Here is a 22,285-nt window from a genome sequence, read left to right as displayed (position 1 = left end):
CATCCCATCCCATCAATCCCATCCCATCCCATCAATCCCATCCATCCCATCCCATCAATCCCATCCCATCAATCCCATCAATCCCATCCCATCCCATCAATCCCATCCCATCAATCCCATCCCATCAATCCCATCCCATCCCATCCCATCAATCCCATCCCATCCCATCCCATCCCATCCCATCCCATCAATCCCATCCCATCCCATCTCCATCAATCCCATCCCATCCCATCCCATCCCATCAATCCCATCCCATCCCATCAATCCCATCCCATCCCATCCCATCCCATCCCATCAATCCCATCAATCCCATCCCATCAATCCCATCCATCCCATCCCATCCCATCAATCCCATCCCATCCCATCCCATCAATCCCATCCCATCCCATCCCATCAATCCCATCCCATCAATCCCATCAATCCCATCCCATCCCATCCCATCAATCCCATCCCATCCCATCCCATCCCATCAATCCCATCCCATCCCATCCCATCCCATCAATCCCATCCCATCCCATCCCATCCCATCCCATCCCATCAATCCCATCCCATCAATCCCATCCCATCAATCCCATCCCATCAATCCCATCCCATCCCATCAATCCCATCCCATCCCATCCATCCCATCCCATCCCATCCCATCCCATCCATCCCATCCCATCCCATCCCATCCCATCCATCCCATCCCATCCCATCAATCCCATCCCACCCCATCCCATCCCATCAATCCCATCCCCTCCCCTCCCCTCCCCTCCCATTCCCGCCTTTCCCGCCCGTCCGGGTGCCTCTGGAATTGCCCCCCCCGCCCATCCCGGGCGTCTCCTCATTCCCGAATTCCCGGCGCCGCTTCCCTCGGGAACATCAAAGGGCGGGAGCGGCCCCTGAGTCACCTTCGGCCTCCTCCTCTTCCTCCTCCTCCTCATTCCCGGGATAAATATTCCCGGCCCGGCCCCTTCCCGCCTTTCCCGGCTCCGGCCTCTCTCCCTCTCGGCAGGTGAGTCCTTGGAATTCCCGGGAATTCCTTGGGGGGGGGCAAGGGGGGATCCCAAATCCCGACGGGGGAGGAATTTGAGAATTCCCAAACCCCGGCTGGGATCAGTCCAGGATTCCCAAATCCCATCAGGGATCAGTCTGGGATTCCCAAATCCCGGCAGGGGAAGAATCTGGAATTCCCAAATCCCGGCAGGAATCGATCCGGGATTCCCAAATCCCAACAGGGGTCGATCTGGAATTCCAAACCCCCCGCAGGGATCAATCCGGGATTCCCAAATCCCGTCAGGGATCAATCCCATAATTCCCAAAGCCCCTCAGGGACGGTCCCGGAGTTCCCAAATCCTGGGGGGGGGGGGGGTGGGAAGGGGAACCAGAATTCCCAAATCCACCCGGGACGAACCCCCGGAATCCCCCAAATCCCGCCGGGAAAGGGCCCGAACCGGTGGGAAAAATTCCCTCCGGGATCGTTTCCCCCCCCCCCCCCCCCCCCCGACCAGTTTTCCCGGCGGGAATTCCCGGTCGGAGAATCCCGGGCTGGCTCCCGGGAAATCCCGGGCTGGATCCAAAGGCCGCGGGAAAACGCGGAATCCGCGGCTTTATTCCCAAAAAAATCCCTTCCCCCCCCCCCCCCCCCCCGCTCCTTTCCCAAGGATCCCAAGGATCCACCGGGACGATCCCGCTTTTCCCGCGCTGTTCCCGCGGAATTCCCGGCGCCTTTCGGTCCTTCCCGCGGGCCCAAAAATCCCAAAAATCCCGGGAGAAGGAGGAGCGATTCCAGCCCCTCCCCCCACCGGGGGTGTCCCCTCCCAGTCCCTCCCAGTCCCTCCCAATCCCCTCCCAGTTCATCCCAATCCCCTCCCAGTTCATCCCAGTCCCTCCCAATCCCCTCCCAGTCCCTCCCAGTCCCCTCCCAGTCTCCCCCAGTCCCTCCCAGTCCCTCCCAATCCCCTCCCAGTCCCTCCCAGTCCCCTCCCAGTCTCCCCCAGTCCCTCCCAGTCCCTCCCAGTCCATCCCAATCCCCTCCCAGTCCCTCCCAGTCCCTCCCAATCCCCTCCCAGTCCCTCCCAGTCCCTCCCAATCCCCTCCCAGTCCCTCCCAGTCCATACCAGTCCCTCCCAGTCCCCTCCCAGTCCCTCCCAATCCCCTCCCAGTCCCTCCCAATCCCCTCCCAGTCCCTCCCAATCCATCCCAGTCCCTCCCAATCCCCTCCCAGTTCATCCCAGTCCCTCCCAATCCCCTCCCAGTCCCTCCCAATCCATCCCAGTCCCTCCCAGTCCATCCCAGTCCCCCCCAAATCCCCTCCCAGTCCCTCCCAGTCCCTCCCAGTCCATCCCAGTCCCCCCCAAATCCCCTCCCAGTCCCTCCCAGTCCCTCCCAGTCCATCCCAGTCCCCCCCAAATCCCCTCCCAGTCCCTCCCAATCCCCTCCCAGTCCCTCCCAGTCCCTCCCAGTCCCCTCCCAGTCCCTCCCAGTCCCCTCCCAGTCCCTCCCAGTCCCCTCCCAGTTCCATCCCAGTCCCCTCCCAGTTCCATCCCAGTCCCTCTCAGTCCCTCCCAGTCCCGGATCGTTACCCCTCCCCCCCCCTCCCGGGCCCGGGATCCCCCCGGGATCATCCCAAGGCACATTCCCGATGGGGGGAGGGGCTGATCCCGGTTTTTTTTCCCGCCAGGAATGGCTCGGGATGGACGCGGAGCCCAAATCCCAACGATCTTCCTCCTCCTCCTCCTCCTCTTCCCGGGATTCCTCCGGGCTCAGGCGGCCGGGAAAGCCGGCGAGGAGCGTGAGTGGGAACGGCGGGAATGTTGGGAATGTTGGGAATGTTGGGAACGACGGGGAGGGAGAGAAATCCCGGGAAAATTCCCCCGGGATTCCCAAATCCATCAGGAATCAGTCTGAGATTCCCAAACCCCTCAGGGTGAATCCTGAATTCCCGAATCCCATCAGGGATCAATCCGGGATTCCCAAATCCATCAGGAATCAATCTGGGATTTCCAAATCCAGCAGGGAAGGATCCAGAATTCCCAAATCCAGCAGGGATCAGCTTGGAATTCCCAAATCCCTCAGGAACCAATCTGAGATTCCCAAACCCCTCGGGGCCTCGGGGTGAATCCTGAATTCCCAAATCCCATCAGGGATCAATCTGGGATTCCCAAATATGTCAGGAATCAATCCAGGATTCCCAAATCCATCAGGAATTAGCCCAGGATTCCCAAATCCAGCAGAGATCAATCCAGGATTCCCAACCCCCTTGAGGTGAATCCCGAATGCCCAAATCCCATCAGGGATCAATCCAGGATTCCCAAATCCAGCAGGGATCAATCCGAGATTCCCAAACCCCTCGGGGGTGAATCCAGAATTCCCAAATCCAGGAGGGAAGAATCTGGAATTCCCAAATCCCAGCAGGGATCAATCCGGAATTCCCAACCCCCCTCAGGGACGACCCTGGAGTTCCCAAATCTTGGGGGGGGGGGGGGAAGACGAATCCAGAATTCCCAAATCCACCCGGGACGAACCCCCGGAATCCCCCAAATCCCGCCGGGAAGGGCCCGAACCGGCCGGAAAAATTCCCTCCGGGATCAGCCCCTCCCCCCCCTCCCCCCCCGAACAGTTTTCCCGGTGGGAATTCCCGCTTGGAGAATCCCGGGATGGATCCAAAGGGTTTATTCCCCAAAAAAAAAAACCCAAACCCTCGGGGCCGGCGGGGGGAGGGGCGGCGGAAGGGGGGGGAGGGGGAGGGGCGGATCCGTCCCCGCCCCGGCTTGGATCGGGAATTCCGGGCGGGGGCGGCTCCCGGATCCCAAACCGGTCCCGCCGGAGAATTCCAGTGTCCCAACCGGGACACGGGGAGGGGGGAGGGGACACGGGAATGGGCTCATTTCCCCCCGGTTTGGGCTCATCTCCCCCATTTTGGGCTCAATTCCCCCATTTTGGGTTCATTTCCCCCCGGTTTGGGTTCATCTCCCCCATTTTGGGCTCATTTCCCCCATTTTGGGTTCATTTCCCCCCATTTCAGGTTCATTTCCCCCATTTCCTGTTGTTTTGCCCCCATTTCCTCTTTGTTTTCCCGCATTTTGGGCTCATTTCCCCCCATTTCGGGTTCATTTTCCCCATTTTGGGGTCATTTCCCCCATTTTGGGTTAATTTCTCCCATTTTGGGTTCATTTCCCCCCATTTCCTCTTTGTTTCCCCCATTTTGGGTTCATTTCCCCCTATTTGGGGTTCATTTCCCCCATTTTGGGTTCATTTCCCCCCATTTTGGGTTCATTTCCCCCATTTCGGGTTCATTTCCCCACATTTCAGGCTCATTTCCCCCAGTTTGGGTTCATTTCCCCCCATTTTGGGTTCATTTCCCCCATTTTGGGTTCATTTCCCCTGTTTTGGGTTCATTTCCCCCCATTTCGGGTTCATTTCCCCCCATTTTGGGTTCATTTCCCCCATTTCAGGTTCATTTCTCCCATTTTGGGTTCATTTCCCCTGTTTTGGGTTCATTTCCCCCATTTCGGGCTCATTTCCCCCATTTCCTCTTTGTTTTCCCCCATTTCGGGTTCATTTCCCCACATTTCAGGCTCATTTCCCCCAGTTTGGGTTCATTTCCCCCCATTTTGGGTTCATTTCCCCACATTTAGGGTTCATTTCCCCCCATTTTGGGCTCATTTCCCCCAGTTTGGGTTCATTTCCCCCAGTTTGGGTTCATTTCCCCCAGTTTGGGTTCATTTCCCCCAGTTTGGGTTCATTTCCCCCATTTCAGGTTCATTTCTCCCATTTCAGGTTCATTTCCCCCATTTTGGGTTCATTTCCCCCATTTCAGGTTCATTTCTCCCATTTCAGGGTCATTTCCCCCATTTCCTGTTGTTTTGCCCCCATTTCCTCTTTGTTTCCCCCCATTTTGGGTTCATTTCCCCCCATTTTAGGTTCATTTCCCCCATTTTTGGTTCATTTCCCCCATTTTGGGTTCATTTCCCCCATTTTGGGTTCATTTCTCCCCATTTCAGGTCCATTTCCCCCATTTCCTCTTTCTTTCCCCCAATTTTGGGCTCATTTCCCCTGTTTTGGGTTCATTTCCCCCATTTCCTCTTTGTTTTCCCCCATTTTGGGTTCATTTCCCCCCATTTCAGGCTCATTTCCCCTCATTTTAGGCTCATTTCCCCCATTTCAGGTTCATTTCCCCCATTTCCGCTTTGTTTTCCCCCATTTTGGGTTCATTTCCCCCCATTTCGGGCTCATTTCCCCCATTTTGGGTTCATTTCCCCCCATTTCGGGCTCATTTCCCCAATTTCCCACCTTTTTTCTCTCCATTTCCCATTGTTTTTCCCCCATTTCCCACCATTTCCCCTTCATTTCCCCCCATTTCCCACCATTTCCCCCCCATTTCTCTCCATTTTCCCCCATTTCCGGATGTTTTCCGGCCATTTCCCCCCATTTCCGGGTGTTTCCCCCCCCATTTCCCTCCATTTCTCCCCCTTTTCCGGATGTTTTCCGGTCATTTTCCCCCCATTTCTGGATGTTTTCCCTCCATTTCCTCCCATTTCAGAGTGTTTTCCAGCCACTTCCCCCAATTCCGGCTGTTTTCCGGCCGTTTCCTTTCATTACTGGGTGTTTCCCCTCCATTTCCCCCATTTTCGGGGTGTTTCCAGTTATTTTCCCCAATTTCTGGGTGTTTTGCCCTCATTTCCCCCTGTTTCCCTCCATTTCCCCCCCATTTCCGGGTGTTTCTGGCCGTTTTCCCCAATTTCTGGGTGTTTTCCCCCCGTTTCCCCCATTTCCAGATGTTTTTCAGTCATTTCCCCCCATTTCCGGGTGTGTTCCCCGGCCGTTTCCCCCTCCTTTTCAGTTGTTGTTCCCCAATTTCCGGCTGTGTTTCCCCATTTCCGGTTGTTGTTTCCCATTTCCGGGTGTGTTTCCCATTGTTTCCCCCATTTCCGGGTGTTTTCCCCCATTTCCGACCGGTTTTCCCCCATTTCCGGGTGTGTTTTCCCCCATTTTCGGTTGTTGTTTCCCATTTCCTGGTGTGTTTCCCGGCCATTTCCCCCATTTCCGGATGTTGTTTCCCCATTTCCAGGTGTGTTTTCCCCCATTTCCTGGTGTGTTGCCGGCCATTTCCCCCATTTCCGGCCGGTTTCCCCCCATTTCCGGTTGTGTCTCCCCCATTTCCGATTGTTGTTCCCCCATTTCCAGGTGGTTTTCCCCCATTTCCTGTTGTTGTTCCCCCATTTCCGGCCGGTTTCCCCCCCATTTCCGGCCTATTTCCCCCATTTCCGGCCGGTTTTCCCCCATTTCCGGGTGTTTTCCCTCATTTCCGGTTGTTTCCCATTTCCCGCCGATTTCCCCCATTTCCGGCCGGTTTTCCCCCATTTCCAGTTGTTTTCCCCCATTTCCGGGTGTGTTTTCCCCCATTTCCAGCCGGTTTCCCCCCATTTCCGGCCGGTTTTCCCCCATTTCCGGTTGTGTCCCCCCCCCATTTCCGATTGTCGTTCCCCCCATTTCCAGTAGTTGTTCCCCCATTTCCAGTTGTTGTTCCCCCATTTCCAGCCGGTTTCCCCCCCATTTCCGATTGTGTTTCTCCCATTTCCGGCCGGTTTCCCCCCCATTTCCGATTGTGTTTCTCCCATTTCCGGCCGGTTTTCCCCCATTTCCGATTGTGTTTCTCCCATTTCCGGCCGGTTTCCCCCCATTTCCGATTGTTGTTCCCCCATTTCCAGCCGGTTTCCCCCCCATTTCCGTGTGTATTTCCCCCATTCCCGGCCGGTTTTCCCCCATTTCCGGTTGTCGTTCCCCCATTCCCGGCCGGTTCCCCCCATTTCCGGTTGTGTCTCCCCCACTTCCGGTCCCCCGCCCCCCCCACTTCCGGTTGTGTCCCCCCGCAGTTCCGGAGGAGGACGAGTCCCGGATCATCGGGGGCCGGCCCTGCTCGGTGGCCCAGCGGCCCTTCCAGGTGGCCCTGACCAAGCGGGGGCAGATCCTCTGCGGGGGGTCCCTCGTGGCCGCGCAGTGGGTCCTGACGGCCGCGCACTGCAGGCAGCCCCTCAGGTGAGACACACCTGGGCACACCTGGGGTACACCTGGGGTACACCTGGGGACTCATACACACAGCTGGGACACACCTGGGCACACCTGGGGGGGTGAACACACACCTGATGGGTCCTGACGGCAGCACACTGCAGGCAGCCGCTCAGGTGAGACACCTGGGCACACCTGGGCACACCTGGGGGGGTGAACACACACCTGATGGGTCCTCACAGCCACACACTGCAGGCAGCCGCTCAGGTGAGACACCTGGGCACACCTGGGATATACCTGGGGACACCTGGGGACTCATACACACACCTGGGCACACCTGGGCACACCTGGGGACACCTACACACACCTGGGGACTCAGACACACCCGCTGGGTCCTGACGGCAGCACACTGCAGGCAGCCGCTCAGGTGAGACACCTGGGGACACCTGGGGTACACCTGGGCACACCTGGGGGGGTGAACACACACCTGGGCACACCTGGGGACTCAGACACACCTGATGGGTCCTCACCGCGGCGCACTGCAGGCAGCCCCTCAGGTGAGACACCTGGGCACACCTGGGGACACCTACACACACCTGGGGACTCATACACACCTGGGGGACTCACACCCGTTGGGTCCTCACGGCCGCGCACTGCAGGCAGCCGCTCAGGTGAGACACCTGGGCACACCTGGGATATACCTGGGGACACCTGGGGACTCATACACACACCTGGGCACACCTGGGCACACCTGGGGACACCTACACACACCTGGGGACTCAGACACACCCGCTGGGTCCTGACGGCCGCGCACTGCAGGCAGCCCCTCAGGTGAGACACCTGGGGTACACCTGGGGGGGTGAACACACACCTGATGGGTCCTGACGGCCGCGCACTGCAGGCAGCCGCTCAGGTGAGACACCTGGGCACACCTGGGATATACCTGGGGACACCTGGGGACTCATACACACACCTGGGGACACCTGGGGGGCTGAACACACACCTGGGGTACACCTGGGGACTCAGACACACACCTGGGACACACCTGGGGACACCTACACACACCTGGGCGCACCTGGGGGACTCACACCTGCTGGGTCTTCACGGCGGCGCACTGCAGGCAGCCCCTCAGGTGAGACACCTGGGGTACACCTGGGGACTCATACACACACCTGGGGACACCTGGGATATACCTACACACACCTGGGGGACAGCTGGGGACACCTGGGGACTCATACACACCTGGGGGACTCACACCTGATGGGTCCTCACAGCAGCGCACTGCAGGCAGCCGCTCAGGTGAGACACCTGGGGTACACCTGGGCACACCTGGGGGGGTGAACACACACCTGATGGGTCCTCACGGCCGCGCACTGCAGGCAGCCGCTCAGGTGAGACACACCTGGGCACACCTGGGATACACCTACATACACCTGGGGGACACCTGGGCACACCTACACACACCTGGGATACACCTACATACACCTGGGGACACCTGGGCACACCTACACACACCTGGGGACTCAGACACACCCACTGGGTCCTCACGGCAGCGCACTGCAGGCAGCCGCTCAGGTGAGACACCTGGGGTACACCTGGGATACACCTGGGCACACCTGGGCACACCTGGGATACACCTGGGCACACCTGGGATACACCTGGGCACACCTGGGATACACCTGGGCACACCTGGGCACACCTGGGATACACCTGGGCACACCTGGGCACACCTGGGCACACCTGGGGGGGTGAACACACACCTGGGGACACCTGGGGACTCAGACACACACCGGGGGACACCTGGGATATACCTACACACACCTGGGGGACACCTGGGATATACCTACACACACCTGGGGGACACCTGGGGGCACCTGGGCACACCTGGGGACTCAGACACACCCGCTGGGTCCTCACGGCCACACACTGCAGGCAGCCGCTCAGGTGAGAGCACCTGGGGTACACCTGGGAGACACCTGGGCACACCTGGGATACACCTACATACACCTGGGATACACCTGGGCACACCTGGGCACACCTGGGGGGGTGAACACACACCTGGGCACACCTGGGGACTCAGACACACCCGCTGGGTCCTCACGGCCACACACTGCAGGCAGCCACTCAGGTGAGAGCACCTGGGGTACACCTGGGGGACACCTGGACACACCTGGGCACACCTGGGATACACCTGGGCACACCTGGGCACACCTACATACACCTGGGGACAGCTGGGATACACCTACACACCACCTGGGCACACCTGGGATACACCTGGGGGCAGATGGGATACACCTGGGCACACCTGGGGGACTCATACACACACCTGGGATACACCTGGGGGGGTGAACACACACCTGGGCACACCTGGGATACACCTGGAGACACCTGGGGACAGATGGGCACACCTGGGCACACCTGGGGGACTCAGACACACACCTGGGGTACACCTGGGCACACCTGGGGGACTCACAGCCGCTGGGTCCTCACGGCCGCCCACTGCAGGCAGCCACTCAGGTGAGCGCACCTGGGGTACACCTGGGAGACACCTGGACACACCTGGGAGACACCTGGGCACACCTGGGTACAGCTGGGATACACCTGGGGGGGTGAAAACACACCTGGGGACAGCTGGGGACACCTGAGGACACCTGGGATACACCTGGGCACACCTGGGATACCTGGGGTACACCTGGGTACACCTGGGCACACCTGGGGGACTCAGACACACTTGGCCACACCTGGGATACACCTGGGGACAGCTGGGACACACCTGGGGGACACCTGGGGAGGAGGTGAACACACACCTGGGACACACCTGGGGTACACCTGGATACAGTTGGGATACACCTGAGGGCATGGGGAGCTCACCTGGGGGGGTGAACACACATCTGGGGACACCTGGGGACAGCTGGGACACACCTGGGACACACCTGGGGGGGTGAACACACACCTGGGCACACCTGGGCTACACCTGAGGACATGGGGAGCTCACCTGGGGGGGTGAACACACACCTGGGATACACCTGGGGACAGCTGGGACACACTTGGGACACACCTGGGGGGGTGAACACACACCTGGGCACACCTGGGCTACACCTGAGGACATGGGGAGCTCACCTGGGCACACTGGGGCACACCTGGGATACACCTGGGGGGGGGGAACACACACCTGGGCACACCTGGGGACAGATGGGGGACTCATACACACACCTGGGCACACCTGGGAATAGCAGGGAACAGCTGGGATACACCTGGGATACCTGGGGACAGCTGGGACACACCTGGGATACACCGGGGGGGGGTGAACACACACCTGGGCACACCTGGGGAAAGGTGGGGACACTCTTGGGATATCTCACCTGTCCCCCCTCAACCCCTCACTTGTCTCATCTCACCTGTCCCCTCACCTGTCCCTCACCTGTCCCTGTCCCCCCTCACCTGTCCCTCACCTGTCCCTCTCCCCTCTCGCCTGTCCCTGTCCCCCCTCACCTGTCCCTCACCTGCCCCTCACCTGTCCCTCACCTGTCCCTCTCCCTCACCTGTCCCCTCACCTGTCCCTGTCCCCTCACCTGTCCCTCACCTGTCCCATCTCACCTGTCCCTGTCCCTGTCCCCTCACCTGTCCCTCCCCTGTCCCCCCTCACCTGTCCCCCCTCACCTGTCCCATCACCTGTCCCCTCTCACCTGTCCCTGTCCCATCTCACCTGTCCCTCTCCCCTCTCACCTGTCCCCTCACCTGTCCCTCACCTGTCCCCTCACGTGTCCCTTCTCACCTGTCCTTGTCCCCTCACCTTTCCTCTCACCTGTCCCCATCCCCCCTCACCTGTCCCTATCCCTCACCTGTCCCTCACCTGTCCCTCACCTGTCCCTCTCCCCCCTCACCTGTCCCTGTTCCCACTCACCTGTCCCTCACCTGTCCCCTCACCTGTCCCATCTCACCTGTTCCCCCTCACCTGTCCCCTCACCTGTCCCTCTCCCCCCTCACCTGTCCCCTCACCTGTCCCCGTCCTCCCTCACCTGTCCCCTCACCTGTCCCCGTCCCCCCTCACCTGTCCCCTCACCTGCCCCTCACCTGTCCCTCACCTGTCTCACCTGTCCCATCTCACCTGTCCCTCACCTGTCCCTCTCCCTCACCTGCCCCTCACCTGTCCCTCACCTGTCCCTCACCTGTCCCTCACCTGTCCCTGTCCCCTCACCTGTCCCCTCACCTGTCCCTCACCTGTCCCTCTCCTCCCCCCTCACCTGTCCCCTCACCTGTCCCCGTCCCCCCTCACCTGTCCCCTCACCTGCCCCTCACCTGTCCCTCACCTGCCCCTCACCTGTCCCTCACCTGCCCCTCACCTGTCCCTCACCTGTCTCTCACCTGTCCCCTCTCACCTGTCCCTCACCTGTCCCTGTCCCTCACCTGTCCCTCACCTGTCCCTCACCTGTCCCTCACCTGTCCCCCCTCACCTGTCCCCCCTCACCTGTCTCCCCTCACCTGTCCCCCCTCACCTGTCCCTGTCCCTCACCTGTCCCTCACCTGTCCCCCCTCACCTGTCCCCTCACCTGTCCCTCACCTGTCCCCTCTCACCTGTCCCCCCTCACCTGTCCCTCACCTGTCCCCCCTCACCTGTCCCCTCTCACCTGTCCCTCACCTGTCCCCCCTCACCTGTCCCTCACCTGTCCCTCACCTGTCCCCCCTCACCTGTCCCTCACCTGTCCCCCCTCACCTGTCCCTCACCTGTCCCCTCTCACCTGTCCCCCTGTCCCCGCAGGGATCTGCAGGTGCTGGTGGGCACCACGTCTCTGCGGGCGGGCTCGGGGCAGGTGCGGCGGGTGCGGCGGGTGCAGGTGCACCCCAGGTACGACCCCCGGCGCAACGACAACGACTTCATGCTGCTGCAGCTCGACTCACCTGTGCGCTTCGGGCCGCAGGTGAAGCGCATCCGCCCGGCCACCACCTGTCCCCGCGCCGGCATGAACTGCTCCGTGTCCGGCTGGGGCACCACCCGCTCACCTGGAGGTACCTGGGGGGGAAGGGGGGGTCAGGTGTGTCCCAGGTGTGTCCAGGTGTGTCCCCAGGTGTGTCCCAGGTGTGTCCCCAGGTGTGTGCCCAGGTGTGTTCCAGGTGTGTCCCCAGGTGTCGCCAGGTGTGTCCCAGGTGTGTCCCAGGTGTGTCCCCACCTGTCCCCAGGTGTGTCCCAGGTGTGTCCCCAGGTGTGTCCCAGGTGTGCCCAGATGTGTTCCCAGGTGTGTCCCAGGTGTGTCCCCAGGTGTGTCCCAGGTGTCTCAGGTGTGTCCAGGTGTGTCCAGGTGTGTCCCAGGTGTCCCCAGGTGTGTCTCAGGTGTGTCCAGGTGTGTCCCAGGTGTGTCCCCAGGTGTGTCCCCAGGTGTGTCCAGGTGTGTCCCCAGGTGTGTCCCCAGGTGTGTCCAGGTGTCCCCAGGTGTGTCCCAGGTGTGTCTCAGGTGTGTCCCAGGTGCCCCCAGGTGCCCCCAGCTGTCCCAGGTGTGTCCCAGGTGTGTCCCAGGTGTCCCCAGGTGTGTCCCCAGGTGTGTCCAGGTGTGTCCCAGGTGTGTCCCAGGTGTCCCCAGGTGTGTCCCCAGGTGTGTCCCCAGGTGTGTCCCCCTGTCCCAGGTGTGTGTTTGTCCTCCCAGGTGTGTCCCAGGTGTCCCAGGTGTGTCCCAGGTGTATCTCAGGTGTGTGTTTGTCCCCCCCAGGTGTGTCCCAGGTGTGTGTTTGTCTCCCCAGGTGTGTGTTACCTGTCCCAGGTGTGTCCCCAGGTGTGTCCCAGGTGTGTCCCCAGGTGTCGCCAGGTGTGTCCCAGGTGTGTCCCAGGTGTGTCCCAGGTGTGTGTCCAGGTGTGTCCCCAGGTGTCGCCAGGTGTGTCCCAGGTGTGTCCCAGGTGTGTCCCCAGGTGTGTCCCCAGGTGTGTCCCCAGGTATGTCTCAGGTGTGTCCCCAGGTGTGTCCAGGTGTGTCCCAGGTGTGTCCCAGGTGTCCCCAGGTGTGTCCCCAGTTGTATCCCAGGTGTGTCCCCAGGTGTGTCCCCAGGTGTGTCCCCAGGTGTGTCCCAGGTGTGTCCCAGGTGTGTGTCCAGGTGTGTCCCCAGGTGTGTCCCCAGGTGTGTCCCAGGTGTGTCCCAGGTGTGTCCCCAGGTGTGTCCCAGGTGTGTCCCAGGTGTGTCCCCAGGTGTGTCCCCAGGTGTCGCCAGGTGTGTCCCCAGGTGTGTCCCAGGTGTGTCCCAGGTGTGTCCCCAGGTGTCGCCAGGTGTGTCCCAGGTGTGTCCCCAGGTGTGTCCCCAGGTGTGTCCCAGGTGTGTCCCAGGTGTGTCCCCAGGTGTGTCCCCAGGTATGTCCCCAGGTGTCCCCAGGTGTGTCCCAGGTGTGTCCCAGGTGTGTCCCAGGTGTGTCCCCAGGTGTGTCCCAGGTGTGTCCCAGGTGTGTCCCCAGGTGTCCCCAGGTGTGTCCCAGGTGTGTCCCAGGTGTGTCCTCAGGTGTGTCCCCAGGTGTGTCCCAGGTGTGCCCAGGTGTGTCACCTGTCCCAGGTGTCCCCAGGTGTGTCCAGGTGTGTCCCAGGTGTGTCCCAGGTGTCCCCGCCCCGGCATGAACTGCTCCGTGTCCGGCTGGGGCACCACCCGCTCACCTGGAGGTACCTGGGGGGGAAGGGGGGGTCAGGTGTGTCCCAGGTGTGCCCAGGTGTGTTCCAGGTGTGTCCCAGGTGTGTCCCAGGTGTGTCCCCAGGTGTGTCCCAGGTGTGTCCCAGGTGTGTGTCTGTCCCCCCAGGTGTGTGTTTGTCCCTCTCAGGTGTGTCCCAGGTGTGTCCTCCAGGTGTGTGTTTGTCCTCCCAGGTGTGTCCCAGGTGTCCCCAGGTGTGTCCCAGGTGTGTGTTTGTCCTCCCAGGTGTGTGTTTGTCCCTCTCAGGTGTGTCCCAGGTGTGTCCCAGGTGTGTGTTTGTCCTCCCAAGGGTGTCCCCAAGTGTCCCCAGGTGTGTCCCAGGTGTCCCAGGTGTGTCCCAGGTGTATCTCAGGTGTGTGTTTGTCCCCCCCAGGTGTGTCCCAGGTGTGTGTTTGTCCCCCCAGGTGTGTGTTACCTGTCCCAGGTGTGTCCCAGGTGTGTGCCCAGGTGTGTGCCCAGGTGTGTTCCAGGTGTGTCCCAGGTGTGTCCCCAGGTGTGTCCCAGGTGTGTCCCAGGTGTCCCCAGGTGTGTCCCAGGTGTGTCCCAGGTGTGTCCCCAGGTGTCCCCAGGTGTGTCCCAGGTGTGTCCCAGGTGTGTCCTCAGGTGTGTCCCCAGGTGTGTCCCAGGTGTGCCCAGGTGTGTCACCTGTCCCAGGTGTCCCCAGGTGTGTCCAGGTGTGTCCCAGGTGTGTCCCAGGTGTCCCCGCCCCGGCATGAACTGCTCCGTGTCCGGCTGGGGCACCACCCGCTCACCTGGAGGTACCTGGGGGGGAAGGGGGGGTCAGGTGTGTCCCAGGTGTGCCCAGGTGTGTTCCAGGTGTGTCCCAGGTGTGTCCCAGGTGTGTCCCCAGGTGTGTCCCAGGTGTGTCCCAGGTGTGTGTCTGTCCCCCCAGGTGTGTGTTTGTCCCTCTCAGGTGTGTCCCAGGTGTGTCCTCCAGGTGTGTGTTTGTCCTCCCAGGTGTGTCCCAGGTGTCCCCAGGTGTGTCCCAGGTGTGTGTTTGTCCTCCCAGGTGTGTGTTTGTCCCTCTCAGGTGTGTCCCAGGTGTGTCCCAGGTGTGTGTTTGTCCTCCCAAGGGTGTCCCCAAGTGTCCCCAGGTGTGTCCCAGGTGTCCCAGGTGTGTCCCAGGTGTATCTCAGGTGTGTGTTTGTCCCCCCCAGGTGTGTCCCAGGTGTGTGTTTGTCCCCCCAGGTGTGTGTTACCTGTCCCAGGTGTGTCCCAGGTGTGTGCCCAGGTGTGTGCCCAGGTGTGTTCCAGGTGTGTCCCAGGTGTGTCCCCAGGTGTGTCCCAGGTGTGTCCCAGGTGTCCCCAGGTGTGTCCCAGGTGTGGTCCCCAGGTGTGTCCCCAGGTGTGTCCAGGTGTGTCCCAGGTGTGTCCCAGGTGTGTCCCCAGGTGTGTCCCCAGGTGTGTCCCAGGTGTCGCCAGGTGTGTCCCAGGTGTGTTCCAGGTGTGTCCCAGGTGTGTCCCAGGTGTGTCCCCAGGTGTGTCCCCAGGTGTGTCCCAGGTGTGTTCCAGGTGTGTCCCCAGGTGTGTCCCCAGGTGTGTCCCAGGTGTGTCCCAGGTGTGTCCCCAGGTGTCCCCAGGTGTATCCCAGGTGTGTCCCCAGGTATGTCTCAGGTGTGTCCCCAGGTGTGTCCCCAGGTGTCCCCAGGTGTGTCCCCAGGTGTCCCCCAGGTGTCCCCAGGTGTGTCCCAGGTGTGTCCCAGGTGTCCCCGCCCCGGCATGAACTGCTCCGTGTCCGGCTGGGGCACCACCCGCTCACCTGGAGGTACCTGCAGTGCGACTCCAGGGACACCTGTCCCACCTGTCCCACCTGTCCCACCTGTCCCACCTGTCTCACCTGTCCCTCACCTGTCCCACTTGTCCCTCACCTGTCTCACCTGTCCCACCTGTCCCATCTGTCCCCTTCATCCCCACCTGTCTCACCTGTCCCTCACCTGTCTCACCTGTCCCTCACCTGTCTCACCTGTCCCTCACCTGTCCCACCTGTCTCTCACCTGTCCCTCACCTCTCCCACCTGTTCCACCTGTCCCACCTGTCTCTCACCTGTCTCACCTGTCTCACCTATCCCCTCCATCCCACCTGTCCCTCCATCCCCACCTGTCCCACCTGTCCCTCACCTGTCCCCCCTGTCTCCCCTGTCTCCCCTGTCTCACCTGTCTCACCTGTGCAGCGTACCTGCCCCGTGACCTGCAGTGTGTCTCTGTCCCTCACCTGTCTCCCCTGTCTCACCTGTCCCTTACCTGTCCCAGCGTACCTGCCCCGTGACCTGCAGTGTGTCTCTGTCCCTCCCCTGTCCCTCACCTGTCTCCCCTGTCTCACCTGTCCCTCACCTGTCTCACCTGTCCCAGCGTACCTGCCCCGTGACCTGCAGTGTGTCTCTGTCCCTCACCTGTCCCTCACCTGTCTCACCTGTCCCCATCTCACCTGTCCCAGCGTACCTGCCCCGTGACCTGCAGTGCGCCTCCATCCAGACGTTCGGCCGCGACAGGTGCGTCCGCGCCTACGGCAGCGCCGTCACCCCCAACATGTTCTGCGCAGGTGTGCCCCAGGGGGGCGTGGACTCCTGCCAGGTGAGGCACACCTGGGACAGGGGGAGGGGACAGGTGGGGGTGGGAGGGGACAGGTGGGGATGGAGGGGACAGGTGGGACAGGTAAGGGACAGGTGGGACAGGTGGGGATGGAGGGGATGGAGGGGACAGGTGGGGACAGGTGGGACAGGTGGGACAGATGAGGGACAGGTGGGGATAGAGGGGACAGGTGGGACAGGTGAGGGACAGGTGGGACAGGTGGGACAGGTGAGACAGGTGAGACAGGTGGGACAGGTGAGGGACAGGTGGGACAGGTGAGGGACAGGTGGGACAGGTGAGGGACAGGTGAGACAGGTGAGGGACAGGTGGGACAGGTGGGGATGAAGGGGACAGATGGGACAGGTGGGACAGGTGAGACAGGTGAGGGACAAGTGGGACAGGTGGGACAGGTGAGGGACAGGTGAAGGACAGGTGGGACAGGTGGGGATGGATGGCACAGGTGGGGATGGAAAGGACAGGTGGGACAGGTGAGGGACAGGTGGGGATGGAGGGCACAGGTGGGGATGGAGGGACAGGTGGGACAGGTGGGACAGGTGAGGGACAGGTGAGGGACAGGTGGGGATGGAAGGGACAGGTGGGACAGGTGAGGATGGAGGGACAGGTGAGACAGGTGGGAGAGGTGGGATGGAGGGGACAGGTGGGAGGGGGGGGACAGGTGGGATAGGTGGGGATGGAGGGACAGGTGGGACAGGTGAGACAGGTGAGGGACAGGTGAGGGACAGCTGGGACAGGTGAGGATGGAGGGGACAGGTGGGACAGGTGGGAGACATGAGACAGGTGGGACAGGTGAGACAGGTGAGGGACACGTGGGACAGGTGGGACGTGGGACAGGTGAGAGATGGAGGGACAGGTGGGACAGGTGAGGGGCAGATGGGACAGGTGGGACAGGTGAGGGACAGGTGGGACAGGTGAGGATGGAGAGACAGGTGAGGGATGGATGGGACAGGTGGGATCAGGTGGGATCAGGTGGTCCCAGTCAACCCCAACCGATCCCAGTTAGTCCCAGTTGATCCCAATTAGTCCCAATCAATCCCAATTAGTCCCAATTGATCCCAGTTAATCCCAGTTGATCCCAATTACTCCCAATCGATCCCAGTCTGTCCCAATCGATCCCAATTAGTCCCAGTCGATCCCAATTAGTCCCAGTCGATCCCAGTTAGTCCCAATCGATCCCAATTAGTCCCAATCAATCCCAATTAGTCCCAGTTGATCCCAGTTAGTCCCAGTCGATCCCAATTAGTCCCAGTCGATCCCAATTAGTCCCAATTGATCCCAGTTAGTCCCAATCGATCCCAGTTAGTCCCAGTTGATCCCAATTAGTCCCAATCGATCCCAGTTAGTCCCAGTTGGTCCCAATTAGTCCCAATCAATCCCAATTAGTCCCAGTTGATCCCAATTAGTCCCAATCGATCCCAATTAGTCCCAATCGATCTCAGTTAGTCCCAATTGATCCCAATTAGTCCCAATCGATCCCAATTAGTCCCAATTGATCTCAGTTAGTCCCAGTTGATCCCAGTTAGTCCCAGTTGATCCCAATTAGTCCCAGTTGGTCCCAATTAGTCCCAATTGATCCCAGTTAGTCCCAATCAATCCCAATTAGTCCCAATTGATCCCAGTCAGTCCCAATTGATCCCAGTTAGTCCCAATCATTCCAAGTCACTCCCAGTTGGTCTCAATTAGTCCCAATTGATCCCAATTAGTCCCAGTTGATCCCAGTTGATCCCAGTTGATCCCAGTTGATCCCAATTAGTCCCAGTTGATCCCAGTTGATCCCAGTTGATCCCAATTAGTCCCAATCGATCCCAGTTAGTCCCAATTGATCCCAATTAGTCCCAATTGATCCCAATTAGTCCCAATTGATCCCAATTAGTCCCAATCGATCCCAGTTAGTCCCAGTTGATCCCAATTAGTCCCAATTGATCCCAATTAGTCCCAATTGATCCCAGTTAGTCCCAGTTGATCCCAATTAGTCCCAGTTGATCCCAATTAGTCCCAGTCGATCCCAGTCCATCTCAGTTGGTCCCAGTTAGTCCCAGTTGGTCCCAATTAGTCCCAATTGATCCCAATTAGTCCCAATTGGTCCCAATTAGTCCCAGTTGATCCCAGTTAGTCCCAATTGATCCCAGTTAGTCCCAGTTGGTCCCAATTAGTCCCAATTGATCCCAATTAGTCCCAATTGGTCCCAATTAGTTCCAATCAATCCCAGTCACTCCCAGTTGGTCCCAGTTAGTCCCAATTGATCCCAATTAGTCCCAATTGGTCCCAATTAGTCCCAGTTGATCCCAGTTAGTCCCAATTGATCCCAGTTAGTCCCAGTTGGTCCCAATTAGTCCCAATTGATCCCAATTAGTCCCAATTGATCCCAATTAGTCCCAATCAATCCCAATTAGTCCCAGTTGATCCCAATTACTCCCAATTGATCCCAATTAGTCCCAATCAATCCCAGTTAGTCCCAATCGATCCCAGTTTGTCCCAATTGATCCCAATTAGTCCCAGTCGATCCCAATTAGTCTCAATTGATCCCAATTAGTCCCAATCATTCCCAGTCACTCCCAGTTGGTCTCAATTAGTCCCAATTGGTCCCAGTTAGTCCCAGATGATCCCAATTAGTCCCAGTTGATCCCAGTTGATCCCAATTAGTCCCAATCGATCCCAGTTAGTCCCAATTGATCCCAGTTAGTCCCAGTTGATCCCAATTAGTCCCAATTGATCCCAATTAGTCCCAATTGATCCCAGTTAGTCCCAGTTGATCCCAATTAGTCCCAGTTGATCCCAGTTGATCCCAGTTGATCTCAATTAGTCCCAGTCGATCCCAGTCAGTCCCAATTGATCCCAGTTAGTCCCAACTGGTCCCAGTTAGTCCCAGTTGATCCCAATTAGTCCCAATCATTCCCAGTCACTCCCAGTTGGTCTCAATTAGTCCCAATTGGTCCCAGTTAGTCCCAGTTGATCCCAATTAGTCTCAATTGATCGCAATTAGTCCCAATTGATCCCAGTTAGTCCCAATTGGTCCCAATTGATCCCAGTGGGTCCCAATCGATCCCAGTCCCTCCCAGTCCCTCCCAGCTGACCCGTGTCCCCCCCGTGTCCCCGCAGGGTGACTCCGGGGGCCCGATGGTGTGCGGGTGCTCCCAGTTGGTCCCAGTTAGTCCCAGTTAGTTCCAATTGATCCCAATTAGTCCCAATCAATCCCAATTAGTCCCAATCAATCCCAATTAGTCCCAATCGATCCCAGTTAGTCCCAATCAATCCCAATTAGTCCCAGTTGATCCCAATTAGTCCCAATCGATCCCAATTAGTCCCAATTGATCTCAGTTAGTCCCAATTGATCCCAATTAGTCCCAGTCGATCCCAGTTGGTCCCAGTTAGTCCCAGTTAGTCCCAATCGATCCCAGTTAGTCCCAATTGGTCCCAATTAGTTCCAATCAATCCCAGTTAGTCCCAATTGATCCCAGTGGGTCCCAATCGATCCCAGTCCCTCCCAGTCCCTCCCAGCTGACCCGTGTCCCCCCCGTGTCCCCGCAGGGTGACTCCGGGGGCCCGATGGTGTGCGGGTGCTCCCAGTTGGTCCCAGTTGATCCCAGTTAGTCCCAATCATTCCCAGTTGATCCCAATCAATCCCAGTGGGTCCCAGTTGGTCCCAGTTAGTCCCAATCGATCCCAGTTAGTCCCAATTGATCCCAATTAGTCCCAGTCGATCCCAGTTAGTCCCAATTGATCCCAATTAGTCCCAGCAGATCCCAGTTAGTCCAAATTGATCCCAATTAGTCCCAGCAGATCCCAGTTAGTCCAAATTGATCCCAATTAGTCCCAGCAGATCCCAGTTAGTCCCACTTGGTCCCAGTTAGTCCCAATTGGTCCCAGTTAGTCCCAATCAATCCCAATTAGTCCCAATCAATCCCAATTAGTCCCAATCGATCCCAATTACTCCCAATTGGTCCCAATTAGTTCCAATCAATCCCAGTCACTCCCAGTTGATCCCAATTAGTCCCAATCGATCCCAGTTAGTCCCAATTGATCCCAATGAGTCCCAGTCGATCCCAGTTAGTCCCAATTGATCCCAGTTAGTCCCAATTGATCCCAATTGTCTCAATTGATCCCAATTAGTCCCAATCATTCCCAGTCACTCCCAGTTGGTCTCAATTAGTCCCAATTGGTCCCAGTTAGTCCCAGTTGATCCCAATTAGTCTCAATTGATCGCAATTAGTCCCAATTGATCCCAGTTAGTCCCAATTGGTCCCAATTGATCCCAGTGGGTCCAAATCGATCCCAGTCACTCCCAGTCGGTCCCAGTCGGTCCCAGTCCCTCCCAGTTGATGTGTCCCCCCCGTGTCCCCGCAGGGTGACTCCAGGGGCCCGATGGTGTGCGGGTGCTCCCAGTTAGTCCCAGTTGGTCCCAGTTAGTCCCAGTTGGTCTCAATTAGTCCCAATCGATCCCAGTCAGTCCCAATTGATCCCAGTTAGTCCCAACTGGTCCCAGTTAGTCCCAGTTGATCCCAATTAGTCCCAATCGATCCCAATTAGTCCCAATCGATCCCAGTTAGTCCCAATCGATCCCAATTAGTCCCAATCGATCCCAGTTAGTCCCAATCGATCCCAGTTAGTCCCAGTCGATCTCAATTAGTCCCAATTGATCCCAATTAGTCCCAATTGATCCCAATTAGTCCCAATTGGTCCCAATTAGTTCCAATCAATCCCAGTCACTCCCAGTTGGTCCCAGTTAGTCCCAATTGATCCCAATTAGTCCCAATCAATCCCAATTAGTCCCAATCGATCCCAATTAGTCCCAATTGATCCCAATTAGTCCCAATCGATCCCAATTAGTCCCAATCGATCTCAGTTAGTCCCAATTGATCCCAATTAGTCCCAATTGATCCCAATTAGTCCCAATTGATCCCAGTTAGTCCCAATTGATCCCAGTGGGTCCCAATCGATCCCAGTCCCTCCCAGTCCCTCCCAGCTGACCCGTGCCCCGTGTTGTGCCTGCAGGGTGACTCCGGGGGCCCGCTGGTGTGCGGGTGCTCCCAGTTGGTCCCAGTTAGTCCCAGTTAGTTCCAATCAATCCCAATCGATCCCAGTCCCTCCCAGTCCCTCCCAGTCCCTCCCAGTTGACCCGTGTCCCCCCCGTGTCCCCGCAGGGTGACTCTGGGGCTCCCCTGGTGTGCAGGTGCTCCCAGTTGGTCCCAGTTGATCCCAGTTAACCCCAGTTGATCCCAATTGGTCCAAATCAATCCCAATTGATCCCAGTTGATGCCAATTACTCCCAATCGGTCCCAGTCCCTCCCAGTCCCTCCCAGCTGACCCGTGTCCCCCCCGTGTGCCCGCAGGGTGACTCCGGGGGCCCGCTGGTGTGCGGGGGGTTCCTGCAGGGCGTGGTGTCCTGGGGCATGGCCGTGTGCGGCCGCCGGGGGCAGCCCGGGGTCTATTCCAACGTGTGCCGGGCCAGCGGCTGGATCCGGCGGGTCATCGGCAACTGAGCGGGAATAAACTGGGATATGGGAAATACCATGGACTGGATCCGGCGGGTCATCGGCAACTGAGCGGGAATGAACTGGGATGGGAAACAACGGACTGGATCCGGCGGGTCATCGGCAACTGAGCGGGAATAAACTGGGATGGGAAACCATGGACTGGATCCGGCGGGTCATCGGCAACTGAGCGGGAATAAACTGGGATGGGAAACCATGGACTGGATCCGGCGGGTCATCGGCAACTGAGCGGGAATAAACTGGGATATGGGAAATACACCGGACTGGATCCGACGGGTCATCGGGAACTGAGCGGGAATAAACTGGGATATGGGAAATACCATGGACTGGATCCGACGGGTCATCGGCAACTGAGAGGAATAAACTGGGATATGGGAAATACCATGGACTGGATCCGGCGGGTCATCGGCAACTGAGGGGAATAAACTGGGATATGGGAAATACCATGGACTGGATCCGACGGGTCATCGGCAACTGAGCGGGAATGAACTGGGATGGGAAACCATGGACTGGAGTGCTGGGGAGGGACTGGGGGGGACTGGGAGGGACTGGGAGGGACT

The 22,285-nt window shown here is 59.0% G+C and overlaps 1 protein-coding gene across 1 annotated transcript; it reads left to right on the top strand.

The window, feature by feature from the left end:
* Nucleotides 1–923: 923 nt before the first annotated feature.
* Nucleotides 924–21,739, top strand: LOC135408044 (kallikrein-14-like). The gene is made up of 6 exons (XM_064643410.1): nucleotides 924–994; nucleotides 2,663–2,773; nucleotides 6,858–7,020; nucleotides 11,750–11,997; nucleotides 16,082–16,218; nucleotides 21,564–21,739. Exons 2-6 carry the CDS (start codon nucleotides 2,665–2,667, stop codon nucleotides 21,711–21,713), a joined length of 807 nt encoding a protein of 268 aa, XP_064499480.1. The 5' UTR covers nucleotides 924–994; nucleotides 2,663–2,664; the 3' UTR covers nucleotides 21,714–21,739.
* Nucleotides 21,740–22,285: the final 546 nt, after the last annotated feature.

Source organism: Pseudopipra pipra, unplaced genomic scaffold (assembly GCF_036250125.1).
Source record: "Pseudopipra pipra isolate bDixPip1 unplaced genomic scaffold, bDixPip1.hap1 HAP1_SCAFFOLD_142, whole genome shotgun sequence".
Taxonomy (NCBI): domain Eukaryota; kingdom Metazoa; phylum Chordata; class Aves; order Passeriformes; family Pipridae; genus Pseudopipra; species Pseudopipra pipra.
This window is presented reverse-complemented; position numbering and strand designations above follow the sequence as displayed.

Coding starts and splice junctions, on each gene's coding strand:
- LOC135408044 (XM_064643410.1), top strand. CDS start 2,665: ATGGCTCGGGATGGACGCGGAGCCCAAATCCCAACGATCTTCCTCCTC. Junction 2,774..6,857: donor CGGGAAAGCCGGCGAGGAGC/GTGAGTGGGAAC, acceptor GTCCCCCCGCAG/TTCCGGAGGAGGACGAGTCC. Junction 11,998..16,081: donor CACCACCCGCTCACCTGGAG/GTACCTGGGGGG, acceptor CACCTGTCCCAG/CGTACCTGCCCCGTGACCTG.